Source organism: Mixophyes fleayi, chromosome 2 (genome assembly GCF_038048845.1).
Source record: "Mixophyes fleayi isolate aMixFle1 chromosome 2, aMixFle1.hap1, whole genome shotgun sequence".
NCBI lineage: Eukaryota > Metazoa > Chordata > Amphibia > Anura > Limnodynastidae > Mixophyes > Mixophyes fleayi.
Window position 1 is genome coordinate 66,807,334 of NC_134403.1, and position 22,485 is coordinate 66,829,818.

Consider the following 22,485-nt stretch of genomic DNA (forward strand, 5'->3'; position numbering starts at 1 on the left):
TTTAATTAAGTGGCAAAAGAGTGGTATCACAATGTGTTTATTTTAAAAAAAAATTGCCATGTACCCCATTTACCCATCTACAAAAGGATTTGAATTCTGCACCAGATCAGAGCTGGCAAAGATCAGGTATTATCTGTATAAGATTTTCTCTTTTCATCTCTATAAATGTATGACTTAATCAAATATAGATTGTCAATTGGCATTTGAGACCCTGGGTGTATGTATGCTTTATCCAGTATGGCTGTATCTATGTATAATATCATTTTAATAATAAACCATAGAAATATTATATTTTGGAAACCTGCTCATCTCTCATGCTGCTCATTTATTATTTAAAGAGAAGAAAAGAGAAAATCTTATACAAGCTCCATCCCGGACGAGCCCCCAGCTTGTATAAGATTTTCTCTTTTCTTCACACACACAAAATTTACTTAATAAAAACAGTTCTAATGTCCCTTTAATCCCATAATTTATGTATGCTGTAAATAAGGATAAACCCAGCAGTAGTTTGGGAGAAAACAGGAAAACTTCATTAAATAGAATTGGACAGTGTTAAAGGTATAGGAGGTTGGACTTTGAAATTTACAGTTCACCTCCTAAAGATATTTGTTCACCTCAGTACACAGTCAATTTGCGTAGGCTGCTCACATGTGTGGAGAGAAGACCTGGACCCTGATGTGCTCTGTGCAGATCATCAAGACACACCGGTGGATTTTTTGAGGTAAGGGTGTTAAAAGAATAATTTAACTGTTCACCTAATGTATCTCTACAAAATTAATGGTGAATATGTCACCTGGATCATACCAATTTGCACGGATTTGGTCACTTTGTGTAACACCTGCTGAATGTCACTTCCCAACTTCTTCACATTTTCCAAATCATCCTTCATAGAGTAGGACAGGTCCATCAGGTAATAGAGATCAATGGGGTACCCTTCGGCACGCTTGAACCGCACTTGAAATTTTGTTTTCTCCCCTGCAATTCATAAGAAATGACAATTCTAAACATTCTCTGATAGCCATGCCGAAAATTGAGAAACTGTATCTGAGAAAACAAAGTGTAGCCTATAGCAATAAATGTTTTACCTTACAGTCAAGGGCATTACTATAGCCATAGCAGTCCATGCGACTGTTGATGTCAACCAATCACTCAGGGGAATCCATGTAGCAAGATGGATTACAAAAACACATTTCAAACTGAGATTCTGGGGAATTCATAAAAGCTGCACTGTGTTTGTGTCTCACCAGGGCGCAGTTTCAGATGCACCTTCTGAGGAGCCAGTTGAGTGATGGTATCTTGATCAGCGTTGTCACTCAGGGGTGCGTCGGCCACAATGTCAACGAGTCCTTGTGGGTCTATCATATGTTCTTCATCACATCCACGTTGGAGAAGCTCTGGACGAGTGGCACATCGAGAGCCTTCTGATTCCCCTCCTTGTGTGAAATTCTACATAGTACAAACAGAACTCCATTACTTATACTTAGTATTTACGATGTTGTCTTATCCCCATAAAGCTCTTATATTTAGATACTTCTGTAAATGTTGATTCAGGTTTTTGATATGTTGTATTGGTTTCTTAAGCTTTACATTCAAATCTCAAATGCAAATGCCTTCCTACTTTAACAGGAAATAAAAGATAGCCCTGCTGAGGTTCAGAATAGTTTCACTGCATGTACATTGTTGTAATCACTTATATTTTACAGTTCTGCACAAATATTATACTCCTTATTGTTATAAGATCAGACTTTGTAATAAATACTCACCCCAGTTTGACTATACAGCTGCAGTGATAGTACAGTCATGGGCAAAAGTTTTGAGAATGACACAAATATTATTTTTCAAAAAGTCTGCTGCCTCAGTTTTTATAATGGCAATTTGCATATACTCCAGAATATCATGAAGAGTGATCAGGTGAATTGTGATTAATTTCTTTGCCATGACAATGAACTTTATCCCAAAACAACATTTCCACTGTATTTCAGCCCTGCCACATTATGACCAACTGACATCAAGTCAGTGAGTATCTTGTTAACACAGGTGAGAGTGTTGACGTGGACAAAGCTGGAGATCACTCTGTCATGCTGATTGAGTTATAACAACAGACTAGAAGCTTTAAAAGGTGGGTGGTGCTTGATATCATTGTTCTTCCTCTGTTAACCATGGTTATCTGCAAGGAAACACGTACAGTCATCATTGCTTTGCACAAAAGGGCTTCACAGGCAAGGATATTGCTGCTAGTAAGATTGCACCTGAATCAACCATTTATCGGATCATCAAGAACTTCAAGGAGACAGGTTTAATAGTTGTGAAGAAGGTTTCAGGGCGCCCAAGAACATCAAGCAAGCGCCAGAATTGTTTCCTAAAGTTGATTTAGCTGCTGGATCGAGGCACCACCAGTGCAGATCTTGCTCATTAATGGCAGCAAAGCAGATGTGAGTGCATCTGCACGCACAGTGAGACGAAGACTTTTGGAGGATGGCCTGGTGTCAAGAAGGCCAGCAAAGAAGCCACTTCTCTCCAGGAAAAACATCAGGGACAGACTGATATTCTGCAAAAGCTACAGGGTTTGGACTGCTGAAGACTTCGGTAAAGTCATTTTCTCTGATGAACCCCCTTTTAGATTGTTTGGGGCATCTGGAAAAATGCTTGTCCGGGGGAAGGAAAGGTGAGCACTACCATCAGTCGTGTGTCATTCCAACAGTAAAGCATCCTGAGACCATTCATGTGTGGGGTTGCTTCTCAGCCAAGTGAGTGGACTCACTCACAATTTTGCCTAAGAACACAGCAATGAATAAAGAATGTTACCAAAATATCCTCCAAGAGCAATTCTCCCAACCACCCAAGAACAGTTTTGTGATAAACAATGCCTTTTCCAACATGATGGAGCACCTTGCCATAAGACAAAAGTGGTAACTAAGTGGGGGGATCAAAACATTGAGATTTTGGGTCCATGGCCAGGAAACTCCCCAGACCTTAATCCTATTGAGAACTTGTGGGCAATCCTCAAGAGGCAGATGGGCAAACAAAAACTCCAAGCATTGATTAGTCAAGAATGGGCGGCCATCAGTCAGTATGTGGCCCAGGAGTTGATTGACAGTATGCCAGGCCGAATTGCAGAGGTCTTCAGACAAAGGGTAGACACTGCAAATATTGGCTCTTTGCATAAACTTAATATAGTTGTCAATAAAAGCCTTTGACACTTATGAAATGCTTGTAATTTTACTTCAGTATACCATAGCAACATCTGACAAAAAGTTCTATGAACACTGAGGCAGAAAACTTTGTGAAAACTAATACTTGTGTCATTCTCAATACTTTTGGCCATGACTGTATACATTATAGAATATACTGATTGAGATAAAGGGATATATTAGACCAACATAGACTTGCAGAGTACTCAGTAAAATAAACATCATACAACACAGGCATATCTTGGCTTTTAGCTCATTTATTTTCACAGACAGCAGAAGGAAATGAATATTTTGAGAACTTCCGATGTGAAAACCTCAAGAGCTTCTGCAATGTGTCATACAAGATACTAGCAGACACATGACACCAATATGCCCCTCACTACCAGACACTTTAATGCCAGACAGAAAATGCCAGACAGAGAATGCAGAGATGTAGAAGTCCGACCACGTCATTTCTACAAAGAGGTTATGCATATATATTGTGTGGTTCCTTTCCACATAAAACAACAGCAGCCCCGTGTGTGAGAGAAGCTTCCTGATATGTTGTGACTTGGTAATTTAAAGCTGGCACTGAGACTTTTTTTTAATGGTAATAGATGCATAAACCTCTGTAAATTATATTTGTATAATGTACATACAAGCTGTCAAGATTTAGGATGGGCAGTCCCAATTTGATCCACCTGGAAGATGGTGCGTGCAGCAATGTTAGGGTAGAGGATTTGGTTTTAAGGGCAGCCTATTATTTTGGAAACAGTAGGCGTGGCTTCACATGATCATGCTACAACATCCATGGTCACACCCCCTTTGTTTGTGCACCTCTGCAAAGCCATTTTGGGCCAGGACCAATGTTGGGAGGTATAGTAAATGATGTTGTCTCTTTTGTGTTAATTAGGAAAACTTGTGTATTACAGGGAATGATACACCCCCACAGGAATATACACAAATCCCCCCACAGGAATATACACAAATCCCCGGTGGGCCCTTCTGCCTGAGGGCCCCTACCCTAGGGGAGGGGGGCAGAGACCGTGCAATTCAGGAACAATAGTGTAACATGCCCAGCTTCCTGCACAAGTAAGTGTAGCAGACGTCAACTAATGATGTCACTACTTTGTCTGTGTAGAGATGACAGAGTACCACAAATACCGAAATAAAGCAGAGCCTTAAGTTTAGTAATTGTACTGCATAGGTTTCAAGAGAACCGGGGGTGAGACGAGAAACATCTTATGTATAAAACAATATAGAACGTCACTTCATATAGAAGCCCCATGTATGTTTTACTCTCAACATGTAGCAGTTAGGTCAGGATACCTCTCCTGTAGCCCCACATTTATCACAGAGTACAGTATTTATGACAAGTCAGAGCACTGGCAAAATTATAAATATGACAACTTTTCCATAATCTCCAATTTAAGGCCACCAAGGCTTTCAAACCTGTTGCTTAGACACATGTAGCAAAGTGTGTATACTGTGACAAGCTGTCTACCTGCAATTGTCAGTCACCTTCCATCCACTCATAGGTTTTATATATAGCAAGGTATTCATTGGCAAATGTAAGGCTTCCAGGCGTCCCCTACTTGTGGTACTGGTTATCTTGTAATTTGGTAATACTGAACATGGATGGGCCAGGTCAATGGCCATATTATACATTGTTCTGAAACATTCAAGTGGCGCAGAGAGGAGGTTACATAGATAACATAGAGAACATATAAAGGAAAATGGTTTTGAGAGATTGCTGATTGTCAAAGAAATAGAGAATACATGAAAGTTTGGTGGTACTGTTAAGTCACTTGGGGTTGGGTGGATGTAACTGTATACTATGTGGAATATTGCATACTTGCAAAGTATACTTTTTCTTTATATACTACACCATGGCGCTAACCATATTCTCTGTGGTTATATGCGCCCTCTAATGGTGACTGGTCATGCCCCTTTAGCAGAGCACGCACTATTTCAAGCGATATTGAATATACCCATTAATATTATTTGGGATTACCACTGGGCAAGCTACAACTTTATCAGCACATTACAATGAAGCATGGTAGCCCTAGGGACCTGATCTATACAGACATTGGTGAAATTGTTTGATGGATTGCTGATTTCAATCATTTTCAAAATAAGGATTAATATAACACAAGTTCTTTGCACAGGTTCTCAATGGCCTAAAACATTGGCCCAATGGCCTGCTCTATGAAACCTATTATGTAGTAGCAAAATCATGTGAAAATACTATTTTACATTATATTGTAGGGATGATATACCTTATAGACATTATATATTAACAAAACTAGAGTTAATTTGGGCCCGATTTGAAAAATATTTGGAAACTGGTTTTATATAATAGCTACTCTATCTATACATGTGTGTGTGTGTGTGTGTGTGTGTGTATATATATATATATATATATATATATATATATATATATATATATATATTTATTTATTTATTTAACAATTCCTCTGGCAGACTGGGGTCACCGGGAGAGCTAGGAAGATGCAGAGGTGCGGGCATTGAGGGAGGAGTGCCCAGCAGTGGCGTAGGTGGCCGTGTCATCACGTGGAGTGGACCAGCGGCACTAGCATGCAATCACCTAATGCTGTAGTCCATGGGTCGCATAGAGATGGTTTCCCACATATAGCAGTTCTGAGTGTAGTAGTCAGGGTTTAAGGGGAGCAAGTCCTAGAATCCCCCTGCATTGCCCAGCAGGATAGTAACAAATCTCCATGGAGACAAGCTTGACGGTTCCCTTGGGAGGGAGAGGAAGATCCGAAGTAAGAGGGGGGGATTGCTGCATGTGACAGCATGCCTGCACTAAGGGAGAATTGTTTACTTATGATAGAAATGCCCACTCTCCTGGAATGTGCGGGAAACTCCCAAATTCCGGGTAGGTGTAATGTAGAGAATAGGATCTAGTGCTAATCTAGGTTGGTGCAGGCGGACCAGATTTGTGAAGTCTAATGAGCTCCCCGGTACTCACCAAGAACCGCTGCAAGGCGGGATGGACTTAGCTGCCGAGAGCTCACAGGTCCACTGGCCTGCCACAAGATGTAGCACTGCGGAATGAGGACACAGGTATGCAGGAAAGGGATGGGGATTGTAGTGAGACAGCTGAGTCAGATTCTCGTAGGCAGAAGAATCAGCAGGCGGTCTCGAAGTTAGAACAAGCCGGGTCTAGAACACAAGGAGGCAGCATTGGAGCAAGCCAGGTCAGAATACCAAACGCAGGAGAAACAGGAGTAGTCAAACAACCAGCACTGGTACACAGGTGTCAGGCATAATAATATGCAGCACAAGGAATCCACACAATAATGAAGCCTACAAGTTGCTCTGACACTAACAGAGTGTCAGAATGAGGATTAAATACCCTTTGAAGTTTTAAATTTCCCGCCCTCCGATACCAGGAAGCACAATGAGGTAAGTTTTCATAATGGTGGACTCCAGACACCCTAATAAGGCTTGTCGGGGAAATTCCTATGAAATTGTCTAAGGAGCGTTAAGATCAGAGGCTTTAACCCAGGAACGCTCCTCGGCTCATATCCATTCTGGTCCACCAAGAATTGTAAGGAACCTCTGGATACTCTGGATTCCAAGATTTGTTTAACTTCATACTCCAATTGATCTTGATCCACAACTGGTGTTGGAGTTTCGGAGGAGCTAGAAAACTGATTAGTGACCACAGGTTTCAAGAAAGACATGGAAGACGTTGGAACGATTAGAAGACCTTTCCAGGTTGGCTTTGACTGCAGGAACCTCAGAGGAAGAAATTTGAGGTAGAAAGTAGATAGTCTGGGATGACAGCTGTATAAAACAAAGAAGGGCAATTTAGAAATAGCCTCCTGATAATGATTATTTTGGGCAAATTCGGCCCATGGAAGAAGGTCCACCCAATAAGTTTGGTTTTTGGTTTTGCTGTTAAACCATTGGACTGAGGATGTATGCTGATGAAAAATTGAGTTTGATTCAAAACTTGCCGCAAAAAACTCTCCAGAACCTGGATATAAATTGGGACCCACGATAAGAGACAATGTGTAAGAGACATCCATGGAGGCAAAAAACTTCTTTGATGAAAATATCAGCCAAGGAGGAGGATGAAGGAATATTCTTGAGGGGAACAAAGTGAGTTGCCCTGGAGAAGCGATCATCAATGACTCAGATAACAGTGCAAGACTTGGAGGGAGGAAGATCCGTGATGAAGTCCATCAAAATTTGGGACCATGGGTAGTCAGGAACTGGTAATGGAATGAGAGGTCCATAAGGTCTCCTCTGGGGAACCTTGTGTTGAACACATTCAGAACACGCAGAAACAAATTTCACAACATTGTAGCATAACGAAGGCCACCAATAATTCCGAAAGAGTAGCTCCCAGGTTTTCCTGATACCCGTATGGCCAGAAAAGAGAGAACGATAAGCCCAATGTAGCAGTTTAATACGTAGTTGGGAAGTATTTTTCCTGGAGGACACCTTCTTTCAATGAGGTACATAGTAGCCAGAATACACATTTAGTATTAAATTGTTCTCCTCAGGGAGTTCCGAATCAGCCAAATCAATACCGTATCCGCCTTTAAATTCTCAGATCCGGGACTGAAGGTGATATTGATGTCAAAGCGGGAGAAGAACAAGGACCATCTTGCTTGGCATGGGTTTAAACATCGTGTCGAGTGAAAATAGAGCAGATTTTTATGATCGGTATATATATATATACTGGAAATTGGGCACCCTCCAGAAGATATCTCCACTCGGAAAGAGCTAATTTAATGATAAGAAGCTCCTTATCGCCTATTCCATAATTCCTCTCAGTGGATGAGAGGCGGCGAGAAAAGACTCTGCAGGAATGAAGGTTCCCGTAAGAGTTCCGTTGGGACAAAACAGCTCCTGTACCACAAGATGAGGCCTCAACTTCAACATAAAAGGGACGTTCGCAGTCAGGTTGCTGAAGAATAGGGGCAGAGGAGAAGAGAAACTTAAGTTTCTTGAAAGTCTCAACAGCTTCAGAAGGCCAAACCTTGGCATTGGCCATCTCACGGGTTAATGCCATAATGACTGCTACAAGGGAGGTTTATTCTCTGATAAACTGGCAATAATAATGAGAGAATCCAAGGAAATGTTGTGTTTCCTTGAGGCCGGAGGGTTGTGGCCAGTCTAAATAGCTCTTAGTTTGGCCTGATCCATCTGGAGTCCTGTCCCAGAAATGATGTAACCCAAAAAGGGTAACTGCTTCTGCTCAAAAGCACATTATTCTAAATTGCTGAACAAATGATTCTCCCTTAGGCGAAAAAGGACCTCCGCTACATGTTTTCGATGACTCAAATCCTTAGAGAAGATAAGAATGTCATCTACATAAATGACAACAAATTGATAGAGAAGGTCTCTATCAATTGATAGAGAAGATCGTGAAGTCTTGAAATACAGTGGGAAAGTTACACAACGCAAAAGGCATGACCAAATATTCAAAATAGCCATCACATGTGTTGAAGGCTGTCTTGCACTTGACCCCTTCTTTTTTTCGTATAAGGTTGTAGGCCCCGCGTAGGTCTAATTTAGAGAAAATAGTAGCTGCCTTAATGCGATCGTATAATTCAGAGATCAAAGGAAGCAGATATCGTTTTTTACAGTACTAGTATTAAGACCTCTATAATCAATACAGGGACGGAGACCGCTGTCTTTCTTTTTCGCAAAGAAAAAGCCTGCTCCTGCAGGGGAAGAAGATTTACAGATGAAACCCCTCTTAAGATTTTCTTGAATATATTCAGCCATTGCATTGTATTCAGGAATGGACAAGGATAAACACGACCTCTGGGGATAGGTTTCCCAGGTATGAGGTCAATGCTACAATCCCAAATTCTATAAGGGGGTAATTTAGTAGCTTCTTGTTCACAGAAGCCATCCACAAAACTCTGATATGGAGCGGGAAGCAGAGGAAGGGAAGTCAAACTGGAGCAGAACAGGGAGGACCTGGGAACCACCTTCTGTAAAAAATGCGAATGACAATATTGACCCCAAGACAATATATGGGCAGACTGCCAGTCCAGAGTGGGGGAGTGTAGATGAAGCCAGGAAAGACCCAAAAAAACATTTTGGATCACTAGGAAGGAAATAGACTCCGTGTAATAGTCCAATCTGAAGGGTTATGGCGACTGTGCGGAGCAGAATAAAACCTCCGGTAATCTTGTTCCCATCTATGGTGGTAAGAGAGACCAGTTGATCCACAGGTTGAGTGGAGATGGCGCCCTGGTCAACCGTAGCAGCAGAAATGAAATTATCCGCACCTCTGGAATCCAGAAGTGCAGACAGGGAAATAGTGGAGGACCATAGCGCAAGAACTGGGAATGACAAGACTGTCTTTACAGTGAATAGAGGAGAGAGTATGACAAGGGGCACCTAACAAGACCTCTCAGATCCTCATTAGGCCCTGTAGTTTCACGGACACTTAGGATAGGCTCCTAGAAGGTGACCGCTTTTTCCGCAGTACAAACACTATTTATTCCGAAACCTCCTCTCCCTATCTTTAGCTGTAAGGAGAGTTCTCCCCAATTGCATAGGCTGTTCGGGAGGGAGCGTAGGCGACTGAAAATTAGGAGCCAAATGGATAGTACTGCGACGAGATTGTTTCTTTTCTAAATTTCATTCTTTACAGTGCAGATCAATCTTGACGCACAGAAATCAGATCATCAATAGTAGCAGGAAGTTCCCATGACACCAGCTCATCTTTTATTCGATCTGAGAGACCCTGCCAGAAGGTAACGACTACAGCCTCATTATTCCAGCGAAGTTCCGATGCCATGCTTTAAAATTGGATTGCGTATTGCCCCATGGACTGGGTACCTTTATGTAAATGTAGGTTTCCGGTAGCTGCATTGGAAACCCTACCGGGTTCATCAAAAATCTTCTTAAAGGTGGCCAAGGTGTTGGCACAGTTGTGTAACAGGGGATCATTGCTCTTTCATAAAGGTGAAGTCTAAGTCAAAGCTTGACCTGAAGGAAGCAAAATAATATAGGCTACATTAGCCTTTTCTGAAGGGAAGTTCCAGGGAAGGAGTTCAGATTGTAAAGCATATTGATTTAAGAATCCTCTACAAAGCTTGGGATCCCCATCAAACTTTGAAGGATTAGAAATGCGCAGTTGTGAAGCTGCTTTGACTGCTGGGGTAGATTCCGGAGCAGATGCTGAAGACTTAGACCCCGCTAGGGTGTTCTGGAGTGTATCTGTGTGGGCAGAGAGACCTTATTATTATTATTATTATTAATATTTATTTATAAGGCGCCACAAGACATCCGCAGCGTCGTACAGAGACAAACAAAATCACAATACAGTGGGAGACAGCACAGTACAGAAAACACAGCTTGAAGAAATTTGAGGAGATGCACTTGATCCTGCTTTTCCACTGTTCCGACTTGATGTTCCAATAGATCCCTAGGAGACGGACTTTCCGCTGGATCCAGAGTCAGAGCAAACTGTAACACAGAGAAAAGAATCTAGGTTAGCGCTGGCCGAGCTCCCCGGTATTCACCAAGAACCGATACAAGGTGAGATGGACTTGTTTGCCAAAAGCTCACAGGTCGCGGTCCACTGGTCTGCCACAAGATGTAGCACTTTGGAAGGAGGACACTAGTATGCAGGAAGAGGACAGGGATTGTAGTGAGACAGCTGAGTCAGATTCTCGTAAGCAGAAGAATCAGCAGGCAGCCTCGAACTTAGAAAAAGCTGACTCTGGTGCACAATCGGATGGCAAGGTACAGAATCACCAGGCGGTCTTAGAGTCAGAACAAGCTGGGTCTGGTACACAATTGGATGACGAGGTACACAATCAGAAGGTGGTCTAAGAATCAGAATAAGCCAGGTTTGGTACACAAGAAGGCAGCAGCAGAAGGTCAACAAACCGGGCCAGAACACCAAAGGCAGGAGAAACAGGAGTAGTCAGACAAACAGCACTGGTACACAGGAGTCAGGCAGAATAATGCAGCACAAGGAATCCACACAATAATGGAGTCAGGAAGCCTACAAGTTGCTCTGACAATAACCCAGTGTCAGAGCAAGGTATAAATACCCTTTGAAGTTTGAAATTACCTGCCCTGGTTTGCGGTCATGTGACCACCGATACCCGTATGTGTGGCTCCGACAGCAGAGAGAACAGCGCTGGTGCGTGGAGAGGTAAGTTTTTGTAACAGTAGGTCTTCCAGACTCCCGGGAGAGCAGGCCATTATCCCGCATCCTGCCCATCCTGCTCACTTCCTAGTGAAGGTGGCAGGATGGGAGACTTCATGAAGCAATATGCTGTGAATCGTGGCATCTTCACCATGTCCCCTCGATGAATCGTGGGGCCAAAATTACGCCATTCGTTACGCCCCAGTTTGCTTCTGTCGTCAAACTACACCATCCCTCTGGAATCTCCCGGAGGGAAGTGTAAAATTTGGTAAGTATGATTTATGCCATGCAACTGAATAGCTTAATGTATGACTGTAACTACATCAACAGTCTAAGCGTGATGCAGACGGAGTGAGGAGATGTGAACTGTATTTTTCACATCTTAAGACACGCTTAAGATTCATACAGGAGGAGCAGGCCCGGCGCTCCCATTAGGCAACCTTAGGCAGTTGCCTAGGGCGCCGGGACCTACAGGGTGCCGCTGACTAGATTTTCTAATCTAGTCAGCGGCTTGGGAGAGAAATGCAGCAGCGGCAGGGTGCCGCCGCTGTTTTTCACTGTCTGCCGTCCTCTTCATTCAGATGCGCCCGGGCTGCCCGATGCATCTCACACATGATCACTGACGTCAGTGACAGTCTCTACCCGGCGGTGCCTGTGTGCAGTATCACACTGTCTGTCAGTGACAGACAGTGTGAATAAAGTTCCTTCCCGACGTCCCCCTCCCCTCCCAGCATGCACCGCTATGCTCGGCTGCTCCACCCCTCTCCTTTTGGTATTATTCATTTTTTTTTTTAAAAAAAAAAGGGGTACCCAAAGGCCAATCCATAGAGTGTGGAGGGCAAAAAAATGTTGGGGGTGGGATTTGATTATTATTGTGCACTTTATGCTCTATCTTAGATTTAAAAACTATGGTGGATAAAATAATTATTTTATTGCACCTAATGCTCTATATTTGACTTGCTGCAAGTCAAAAATAGAGCATGACATGTGTGTCATTAAAATAATTATTTTATCCACCATAGTTTTTAAATCAAAGAGCATGAAGTGCCAAATAATAGTATTTTTTCTCCCACATAGCTTGAAAATCAAATATAGAGCATGAGGTGGCAAATAGTAATTTTTCTATGGTATAAAAATGACTATTTGCCACGTCATACTCTATATTTGATTTGCAAACTATGCAAATTTTTGTGTGAGAACCTGGGGGGGCGGTAGGCTGAAAGCTTGCCTAGGATGCCTACCGACCTTGCACCAGCCCTGAGGAGGAGTATGGAGAGGTATATTGCAACCATAGTCGTGTTAACCCTTTAAGAGTCTGCTGGAAGAGAGGAGCTGTACATATTTACTTTACATGTTCATTTTGCAACTCAAGTATCGTGCTGGATGGTAGACAAGTGTAAATAAATAGTTCTATTTTATGATAGATGTAGCCTGGCTCCCAACTTATTCTGATGTTTGTTCCACTGCCCCAACATGCTACAACAACTATGCACACATCTTTAAAGAGACATTGCTGTAAAACTGCACGTGCCGGGCAGGGCCATCTTAACAACATTATGGGCCCCTGGGCAAAGCAGTGCACCGGGGCCCCTACATACATACATACATATATAGAGATACAGATATAGATATAGTGATACAGATATAGATATAGATATATAGAGATAGAGATAGATAGATGTACTTGCTCAGTGACCCTTGAAGGTTTCTTTTGCAGGTTTTTTCTTTTGCAGGATTATTTATTCTAATTAAGAGCCGTGCCTATGGGGCCCCCTTCCCCGTGGGGCCCCCGGGCACCTGCCCATCGTGCCCAATGGAAGAGATGGCCCTGGTGCCGGGACCCTCTGTTCATGTATGCCCGCACTAAGAGAGAGGAAAGTGCACCTCCTCACCTGCGCTATCTACCCATGCACCCCAAGGTCATACATATATCATTCATTTGATTGATTTTGAAATACTAACCTTAGCAGAGCACCATACACAGCTGGGATGAGACTTGATGCACTCTGAGCAGGATAATGTGTGTTTACAGTTATCTGCAACATGATAAGAAACCAGGTTATATCAGTCACCACATATTACATTTTTCTATATGTCATCATCCTCCTACATATGTTTTGCCCAGACATCCAACCATTTATGTTTGTATAGAAAAAAGATTCAATCATTTAGCTTAGTCATTCTAAACATGTCTTTCTTTGATGTATTTTTTCAAACACTACTAAGCTAAGTAGGGGTGTGGGCAGAATTGGCATGTGAGCAGACACATTTGAAAGGACCTCTGACCTTAACTCTGTAAAGACACATAGGAGCAGAGCAATTAGAACTGAGGGATGGAATATACCCGGGGGAGGTTTGTGTGCATAACTAGCCTGAACCTCACTAAGGGATAACAAAACAAGGGAAAGTTCAGGTATGCCCAATGTGAGTGTCATGAGGGGCAGGCTTAAGGGAAAGGCTATAAAATGCTGGGGAGGAGACATCTAGCTCTCTTGGATCCAGGTAAAGCTGTGGCTCAGTACTCTGGACCATGCTGTCTCTGTTTTTCATTGTTTCTATTCAGCTTTTTGTTCTCATTCTGTTTATCTCTCTCTTCTGCTGCTCAACCCTTGTGTTTTTTGCTCTACTACTGTTTGCCTGTGTTGTTTGCTGTGACTGCGTTTGCTGCTGTTTTCATTGCTCTTTCTGGATTGACACATGACTTTGTTGTTTGCTGCTCTTGGGTGCAGGGGCGCAAAAGGGTTTTTCTGTTTTTTTCCTCTAAAGTGGGCCTGATTGGCTGTTGACACCTCAGGGTTTTTATGGTTTTAACCTTTGCCTGTGTCGCCTGTCTTTCCTTCCTTTCCTCCTCTCCCTTTTCTATTGCTTTGGATTCTTCCCATTACCCTGCCTCCATTCCCTGTCGGTTTGCGGTGCTCCTGTATAAATGTGGGTAGTTTAACGAGGATTGTGTTTGCTGCCTTACAGTACTTGGGACTCCGCTGAAGATCTGGATTGTTGGACGCTCCTTTGTGCATTGGGCGCATTGCACCGGGAAACTTGTGATACCTCTGCATTTCCGTGACCTGTGAATGTGTCTTAGTTTGGTGGCCCAGGTTTAGAGGGCTCCTGTCCAGGTAAATTGCCATGCATGGGGTGTCCTGTATCTTGGGTTTCCACCTTGGGAGGAATGATTTTGGCCAAGCCAAACTGGTGGAGTTGATCCGGAGCATTCAGTCCGAACTAGCGTGGGTTCATGGCCTAGTTTGCACCTGTGCTGGTCCGATATAATGCCCTGAAAGGTGTGGCGGTCCTTGCCTGATGACTGGATACTTGACCGTTCCTGCAGGAAAGTTAATTCGGTGGTGGCCCGGTTTCTCCGGTCGGCGGGTGATATACGGTTTGGGCATCACTGCATTAGATTTCAGAACATTGGTCTCTACAGGCCAGACAGGGTGCATTTGATGCAGGAAGGTTTGGGTTTCCTTATTGGGGAGATATATGGCGCTTTAGTTTAGGTTGTTAGTGTGTAGTATGGCAGTAGTGTCCGACATCAGTGCGCCCTCAATTCATTTTTATTTAAAGTGGCAATGTCGGGACCACGCAGGTTAACTGTTAAGAGAGGGGTCCTGAAATTGGCGCTTTAAATAAAAATTCATTGAGGGCGCACTGACGTCAGACACTACTGCCGGACACCTGTGCATTCGGAAGAAGCTGCTGTCAGTGTTTTGCTAGGATCGGATATGTGGACAGTCACTGATCAGGTAAGTCTGTGTATATTCTTGTCGTTTTCGTCTCAAATCGGTTTTCTTTTGTAGGTGTCCTCAGCGTCGGATTTATCAGCATCGGCGAAGAGACTACCACCGATTGAGTGGAATGAAGATAACAAATCCTAGCTTTTTCATGCGTAAAGCATAATTATGTATGAAAAACTAGGTATTGAATAGCACCCCAAGTGCCACTAGGTAAAAAAGTAAATACTTAAAGCACTGTGCATAGTGTACTACCTGGATAGCATAGCACCCCAGTGAATAGTAGCAAATGTTCAGGGCTGGGTCAAGGGCAAGAAAGTTGAAGCCATTGCTTTAGGTCCCTGGATATGAAGGGATCCACGTTACAAATCAGAGGGTTAAAACTTGTATTCTATGTGAGATCAAAAAGTTATCAGCGTTATTTAGAAATCATTCTCACCCACATTAGCAAAAGGTTGAACCATGGCAAGACACTACATGGAAGTTTCAGCATCAAGATTCCAAATAAAGAGCAACTCATTTTAGAGTGTATTTGCTCACATGTATTATTGTTTAAGACATACTGCCCAGTATTCAATAGTCTTTAACACCTAATGCTTTATAAGCTAATCATTGGACATATTTGTTATACATAAGACACATAGGAAATGCAGACACACAGAATATTAATATGTGAAATAGGACAGTTTGTCCTACTTGCTTATGCAGGTCCCTGTGTGAATAATCACCATGCAAACGTTCTGTGCAGTGATTGCAGAATTGCAGGTCCAGATGGAAATGTGCATTTTGGAAAAAGTAAAGGTCCTGTCTTCTTTTTGATCATCCCTTTAGTTTTTAGTAGTTACAGCTTTTAAATTTTTCTCCTAAGATACTGGTTGTTTTAGCCTCATAAAACTCAGAGTCAGGAGACATTGAGACGTATTTGCATATGTCACTATTGCATATTTCAATGTTCTTAGTACACTGGTATTTCTGTGCATGAAATATACTTTTCCATATATAATGCATTTGGTTGCTGATAAATGCATCTTGTTAAAGCGATAGGCAGCTGTCCGATCACCACCTCCAAGCACGTGTAAAGTTCAGTATATATTTTGCAGGTGAAAAGACGTTCAGGTAAACCTGGAATACCTCTCCTAAATGTCAGCTCTCTATCCCTTGAAACTCAATCCAAGTCTCAAGATGAATGTACCTTATTGGAGCGTGTGTCAACAGGCAGTTGTAGAAGTAGCAGCCCAGTGATCGTGTGCCAAGAAATCACTATTTGTTGTGACAACACTCATGTTGACTCATTCTTCTTCCACATGTGTTTCACTTGTTGTCACTTCTCACCAGCAAAATAGTTTTGCAAAAAATACCTTTCACAATAAGTTGTCAGACCAGAATCTGTACTTAACTTCCCTCATTTGTGAAATATAAAATGTCAGATGCGGTATCACATAGGTACTTGCACTGCAAAGCTTTCCGATGGTCCTAAAATTAGGCAACTGTCCCTAATTTCCAGGTACAGTCGCAGGTTTTAATAATACTTGCCTATTCTCCCAGATTTCAGGGAGTCCTCCCAGACTCCCAGAAGAGAAAGCAAACCTTCCGAGCCTTTAAAATGCCGAAATTCACAGCATTGAATAGTGGGGGGTGGGGCTTAATCACGTTGTTAAGCGCGAAACCCCCCCCCCCCCCCCGGCTGTTTAATACCTTGAATTTCTGTATTTTATGGTAGGGATGGGGCTATAGTGACGTAATTACATTGTCACTCCCCCTCCTACCCTCTGTCACATGATCTGTACTCCGATCTCCCGGAGTACAGATTTAAAAAATAGGCAAGTATGGTTTTAATAATGCTCTGTGACTAGCAACGCTTCTGGACATGCAGTATACATATGAGCTAGAGATGACCGAAATGTTTTTTCTCAGGCGGAATTTGACCTAAAGCATACTTGCCAACATTGCGGTATGGAGCCCTGGGAGATGCCAGACAGGGGGAGGGGCGGTCAATCGTGTCATTTTGGCCCCACCCCCACAATGAAATAGCTATTTTTGTTGTAGGGGTGGAGCCAAAATGACGCGATTCACAGTGAATCTCATCATTGAGGCTCCAATCCTGCCCATTTCACTAGGAAGTGGGTAGGCTGCGGCAGAATGGCCTGCTTTCCCAGGAGTCCGGGAGACCTACCCGGATTTCCGGAGCCTCCCGGACATTTCGGGAGACTTGGCAAGTATGGCCTAAAGTGTCCCTTGTAGAATGCCCCTTTGGGTTTTGTTTCACTTGGAATTTAAACTCCACTACAGAGTAGAATGAATTGACCGTCATTTCCCCAGCTCTATTAATAGACTGCAAAGTGCTGACTTATCAAAGGGTAAAAATCCCTATTGCCAATAAAAATAGGTGTTTTAATCGGTGAAAGAGCTTTTTATTGCTTAGCCCTATAAATCAAAGTGCTACTGCTGGAGATGTCAGGCACGGGGAGTCCTATGTAACGAATATCGCGGCTTTACTTGTACTGCCGCAATACTTGTTCATTATCGCCCAGCTGCATCCGTGTGATTTTTTGGATACATTTCAGTGATGAGACTTTTATTTCCGCTATAAGGGGCAATAAAAAGTCCTCTTTATTACCGAATTATGATCAATCGTTCCCCAAATTTAGAAATACATTGTAGAATGGTCATTCCATTGTAGAGCGAAGCAAAAGCAGTACTGGAAGCTTGTATGCCTTTGTCTTACCCAGCATGCTACTAAAACGTTTATCCATTCTCTTATCATCTCCCATCCTGACTGCTGCTTCCTCCTCTCTGGCATTCCCCTCACCCATCTATTCCCACTTCAATCCATCCTAAATGTCACAGCAAGACTGATCTTCCTCTCTTACCGCTCCACATCTGCTGCACCGCTTTGCAAATCCGCACGCTGATTCCTATACTAGGAAGTGAGCAGGATGCGGAAGAATAACCTGCTCTACCAGGAGTCTGGGAGACCTACCCGGAATTCAGGAGTCTCTTGGAAATTTCGGGAGAGTGGGCAAGTATGGGTGCCTTACAGATCCTACGACAACAATAATAATAATAATTGCTACAACTTGCACTGCTGTAAATGGTTACGCTGCAGAGTGTGATTCGCATGCATTTCCCTGTAACTTTGCTCATCCCTACTATAAAATAATCACAGTGCAGCCATGCAGAACGTTCATATGTGAATGTCTGGATTCCCATAGCTGATCTGGTAACCGTGGATAAGCAGAACTGAGACACTTCACTTTCACTTTCAATGTCTCATTCTCTTACGTGCCGTGGCTCACTCAGTCTTTCACATTACTATGACTCGCTTCTGTGGTTTAAGTACAACAAAGAATATAAAGTATTTCCTCTTTTTATACAGTGGAAACATCTATTTTATAATCATAAATGGTAAGAAACTAACACATTCTTTACTGTTTGAAGTAAAATCACATTTTCCCACACACATACAAACCATACAAGTGCTGATGCTGAGTTAGTGTGAAACAGACCTGCACGGAGATGCAAATATACTGGTCAGTAGTCGTATCAAGTGCGGGTTCTTCAGGGCTGGTGCACGTACACATACTGGTAAAGACAGCTGCCAACGCTTCCTACCCGCTTCTGATTGGCTGATTGCAGCAGCCATGGGTATGCTGGCATTTATAGTTCTATAGAACACCAGCATACCCAAGCAGTTTATGGATTCACCTTTGAAGCTTTCTTCATTGCTCGTGCCTATAGTATGTGATATGGTGGGAATATTTTAGAATTCAGATTTTACTTCTTTCATTTGTACATGAGAAGGAAGATTGTATCTGCTGTATCATCATCGTCATCATCAGCAACATTTATTTATATAGCGCCAGCAGATTCCATAACGCTTTTCAATTGGGAACAAACAATAGCAAAATAATACTGGGTAATACATACATACAGAGAGGTAAGAGGACATAAATTTTATGTAAAGCACACATTATACCGAATGCGCTTTTTTGCTATGCAAAAACATTTTAAAAAATAATTTTTTGTGCTTATGACCTTGTTGGGTGTACCTATATTTAGGTGTAAGTACGTCTGACATAAACCTGGCTCCTTTGCTACTGGTGCAGAACTGGAACATCTTCAGATGCCTTCGTATAAATAAATATACTATTTTTATGTCTGTCTTATAGAGCTTACTCTTTGGATCTTGGGATACATATGCATCCAACTCAGCATAAACATATAATGAACAACATATTTATTTTCTATTTTAAATGGAAAGCTTTCCTGGAAAATTTAAATTAAAATGTTATTGAATATGTGCAAGCTTTTAATTATTACTGACCAACAAAGGTCAACTCCACTAAATATACAGTGCATCTAAAGGTATCCACACACACACACAGTCTCTGTTTACAAGTGGTTTAAATAGAATTATTTTTTTTTAACGGCAGAGGAATGAGTATAAACATCCCACTCCCAACCACCACAATGCTCCAATAGCTTTCTGCTCTACCAGGGGTTTTCAATCTGTTGGACTAGGTCAGTAATTATTACACCTGTACAGTAATTTACAAAACATGGCTTGTTTGGAGTCAAGAATGTCTGATCTATACATTACAATACAGTGCACTCCAGTCATGCCCTTACCCCAAACTGTGGAAAGGATGGAGGGTGGTCCCATTTCACTCCAATAGCTAACTCTATACAGCCACTTTTTAGCCCTGCATATTACAACTGTTATAGTCATAGGGAGCAAATAGAGATATTTAATTTTTTGCTCCTCTGCATAATTAAGTGGAGGTGGCCATTCAGTCAGGTGCACTATGTGTTCTCTATGGCTGGAGGATTGAGGTCTCTGGGAGCTATAAAGTATTGAATATATAAAAAGCTGGGGGTACAATGTGAGGGACCTACACCTTTCTATTCCTTTCCTAGTGGATATAGTGTTGAATGGGTGCCATGTGCAATGGAGGTATTTGGAGGGTCGGAGAGGACAGTATGGAGCATTCTAACCTCGTGACATGGCGATGCCCCTGTCCCAATGCCAGAGTCACAAATGTTGGGAGGTATGGTTAAGTATTGTCTGCATTAAATAGTATTAACAATTAAAACCGAACTACTGGACACATTACATTTTGACAGAAGAGTAACCCTTCCCGATATTGAACAGGAAGTGTTATGACTCTTCGCTAAATGGGGCCCATATATCGAATCAATATCCCCCGATCTAAGAAATAGCATCAAGAAACTTTTTGACGACTACACCGAGAGTTTGGGAAGGTACAGACTGTTATGACCTAATAGGGCCTCCGCAACTACACACTCAACCAACCGACTTTAAAGTATACCTGAAATTGAAGGCTGGATAGGCTGAAAGTGACTATCGCCTTCGCCCTCCCCCTTGCCCTGACTACTCCGTAAAGAGATCTGGGGACTTACCTGCCCTAGCTGACAGGATGTGGTGTGCTCAGCAGGACTAGCATACCTCAGCCTTCATCACCTATAGATTATCGGGGCTGTTACTGGAAGCTTGTTCGTTCGTTTATTTGATTATTTTTATTGTTTTGTTTTCCAACCGAAAATACCTTACCTTCGATCGCTCGGACAATTAATGTGTACACACTAGTCACGTTTTAGATGATTAACGAAAGACTGACCGTCCGGGCAGTGACTTTTCACCATATTGTCGTAAGCAAAGATTATTATTTTATTTTTTTTTTAAACTTTTATTTTTGGGAGTTCAAATAACAAGCAAAACCAACATACAGTAAAAGTGACCTTATACAACTCACTGAAATGCATGATATACGATCAACATAGCAAAGATTAAAATTTTGTACACACTGAAATGACTTATGAGGTCCATGTAACGATATCCCCCAAAAATGTAAATAAAGGGCAGAGCATGTTCAGTAGTAACCTCCCCAAACCTCATAAAAAAAGGTATCACGTTTTCTTCATACATTCGTTAGCACGTGTACAGTGTACGCTTGTTCACAACCACACATCAACAATTTTTTTTACAAACATAAGCAATACACATATGAATAAAACGTTGTTTTTTTTTATAACACTATACTGACAAAGTTTTATAATTAGACTGTCAGACATATGCTGTACGCATTAATGCAATAGACACCACATGGGACTGGTATAGGCATCAGGAATTAACATGCACATTAATTAATTTCTGACCAGTTAACCCACGCCTACTACAATATTTATTTGAACAATCAACAATGTTTTCAAAGTTTAGGTAAACAGAAATCCTCCATGTGTCTATCATCACCCACAACATCATCAGTGTCCAATTCACCATGAGCACATATGCAGATTAATGGTTGTATGTATTTGTGAGCTCTACATTTAGTGGGTTGTAGTATATTGCTTTTATCATATTAAAACAAATAGAAAACTTTATAAGGATTAAATATATTACAATAATCTAGAACATTGGATACTGCGGTATTTGATTAAACCTTTTTATAAAATATGAAATCGGCTATCTTTATAAGGCTCAAGAATAGTCCTAATAATCTGTAACCACACCTACTGCAATATTTATTTAAGTGAAAAAAGAGCTAGCTGAAGGACAGATCTAAGGTACTTAAAAAAATATTGTTGTGACTCGTATAAATGGTGAGATTCTTACCTGTACAATGTATTAGGTACACACCCATCTAACAGTTATTTATAAGCCTTTTTAGGCATTGTAACTACATGGATGCACATGGGTTGCTAGGCTGGAGGGTCTCCCTCGAATCAGTTTACCTTGGTCCTGCCCTCTGATAGGTGCCTGCATATATAATGGTTGCCGTCACACATACTGTTCAGTTATAAGTTAAGTTGCCATTACCTGGGAGGTTGTACTATTGCATTTATCTGTGTACAAACATTACCTAAAACCTTGATTAATCTCCTCCAGCCCTGACTCTTGCTTCGCCCAACCTCACCTCTACCTGATAATTTTCTTCTGCTTCCTGACCTCGATTTGTTTCACCTCTCTTAGTCTGCTGATTTTTTTTTTTACTGTCACTGCTGATCTGCTTCCTGACTCTGGATTGTTTAACTTTGCCTTCCTCCTCTATTGTCCAAACTCTTTACCTGGGAGATAAATAACAAACGTACTGGGGCAACAGAGTACAGGTGAGTATGATCAGTTTTAAGGGATAACGTCTGCATAGGTGACAGGCAGTGGCGGAACTACCGCCGTTGCGGGGTGTGTAGCAGTTATAGGGCCCATTGATGGTGGTAGATCCTAACACTATCAGTTCAGCGCAAGCATAGTGAAGCTAAAGCTTGGTGCTTAATGAATTCCTCATGTCCCAATGCCAAATATTGGCTTCCCTTGCCATATAGATGAATCCCAATTATCCTCTTGCTGACCTCCCCTCTATGAGATTCCTCTGCTGCCTGCCAGCTGCTGAAGGATATAGTAATC

General features: G+C 42.0%; 1 protein-coding gene across 2 annotated transcripts in view; it reads right to left on the bottom strand.

The window, feature by feature from the left end:
• ITGB7 (integrin subunit beta 7) overlaps positions 1-22,485 on the bottom strand; it is a 76,752-nt gene that overhangs the window by 37,655 nt on the left and 16,612 nt on the right. The window contains exons 3-5 of one of the 2 annotated variants that reach the window (XM_075199164.1): positions 13,294-13,367; positions 1,245-1,446; positions 805-975 (exon numbers count right to left, since the gene is read on the bottom strand). In XM_075199164.1, the coding sequence (XP_075055265.1) occupies positions 805-975; positions 1,245-1,446; positions 13,294-13,367 (447 nt within the window). Of the gene's footprint in view, positions 1-804; positions 976-1,085; positions 1,177-1,244; positions 1,447-13,293; positions 13,368-22,485 lie in introns of those variants that run through there. The other variant, XM_075199165.1, reaches the window with a different exon arrangement.